At 53.0% G+C, this 1,173-nt stretch overlaps 1 protein-coding gene across 1 annotated transcript in view; it reads right to left on the bottom strand.

Annotated features, from left to right (window-relative positions):
- Positions 1-650, bottom strand: part of PLXND1 (plexin D1) — a gene marked incomplete at both ends in the record, with an annotated part of 33,886 nt that extends 33,236 nt beyond the window's left edge. The window contains one exon of the mRNA XM_010295536.1: positions 511-650. Coding sequence (XP_010293838.1) covers positions 511-650 — 140 coding nt within the window. The remainder of the gene's footprint in view (positions 1-510) is intronic.
- Between the last annotated feature and the right edge of the window lie 523 nt (positions 651-1,173).

A 1,173-nucleotide genomic window follows, 5' to 3' on the forward strand; every position in this document is an offset into this window, starting at 1 on the left:
ATAGAAGAGGAAGGGTTTCTTCTGGCCAGCGAGCTGCCGCAGGAGCAGGACCGTGGGTGTGCAGGTGCCTTCTGCCTCCAGCAGATCTGGGAACAAAGCCCATGTCTGCTTCGCTCCCAGGGTTTTGGTCCTGGTCCCAGACCACCCGAGGGGCCTGGCAGTGTCCTGCGAATGGTGTGCGAAAAGCACTTTCTTTGCTGCTGGCTGCTGCCACCATGTCACAGCAACACCAACATCATCGCTTTGCCAAAGAAACTTGCCCCATCCTGGTGTCAGGCACCCGCACCACAGCTCTGCCTCACCACTCTGGGGATACCAGGCTGACAGGGTGCTGGAAATGGAGCAGGCGGCAGCCAGGCGGGCTGGTGGGGATGCTATGCTGGCTCCAAGGCTAGCTGCAGCATGCAATGGTGCCCCAGCTCTTCCTGATCTCCTGGGGGACAATATCATACCTCCCAACACTTGGGCTCTTGTCACCAGTTCAGTGCCAGCCCCCAGACCCAGTCCCACCTGAGGTCAGTGCACTGCCTGGAGGTATTGACGAGGACACGGAGCTCAGAGCCGACATCCAGCCTGCTGCCTCTGATGGTCACTCTAGTTCCCCCAGCCTTCGGGCCATTCAGAGGAGCTATGGACTGCACCACAGGAAGCTAAAAGCAAAGGAGAAATCTGTTTTCTAGCCTGGTAAATTCACATTTGGATACTCCACACTGCATGGGAGAATTGCTTCAGTAAATTTAAGTATCCAGTATTGTAAGGCTCTCAAACAGCGGCACAACAAAAGCTTTTGCTGGCAGAGTTTCAAAACAGGGAGAGAGGTACAAGTGCTGAGGAGTGAGATCATATAAAACCTGTGTGACTCTCTGCAGTCCCTAAATTCTGGCAGTAAATGAGACATGAAGTGGGAGCCCAGGATCCCAACAGTTCCTTGAGATTTCCAATGGAGGGTCCAGAGCAGGTGACAGCTCAAGGTCCATTAACAAAAGGAAATCTCTCATTCATTCCGGCACCCACCATCTCTGCCCTTCCAGATCCATCTCCTCCTGAATGTGAAGCTAATGCTAAAGCCCCACTGGATGATGGCCTTGAGATCTGTGAAAACAGCCACCTGGGTCTAGATAATTGAATATCTGGATGAGATATAATTGATGATCTGGATGAGGGGATCGAGTG

The sequence above is a fragment of the Phaethon lepturus genome, unplaced genomic scaffold (genome assembly GCF_000687285.1).
Source record: "Phaethon lepturus isolate BGI_N335 unplaced genomic scaffold, ASM68728v1 scaffold51509, whole genome shotgun sequence".
Taxonomy (NCBI): domain Eukaryota; kingdom Metazoa; phylum Chordata; class Aves; order Phaethontiformes; family Phaethontidae; genus Phaethon; species Phaethon lepturus.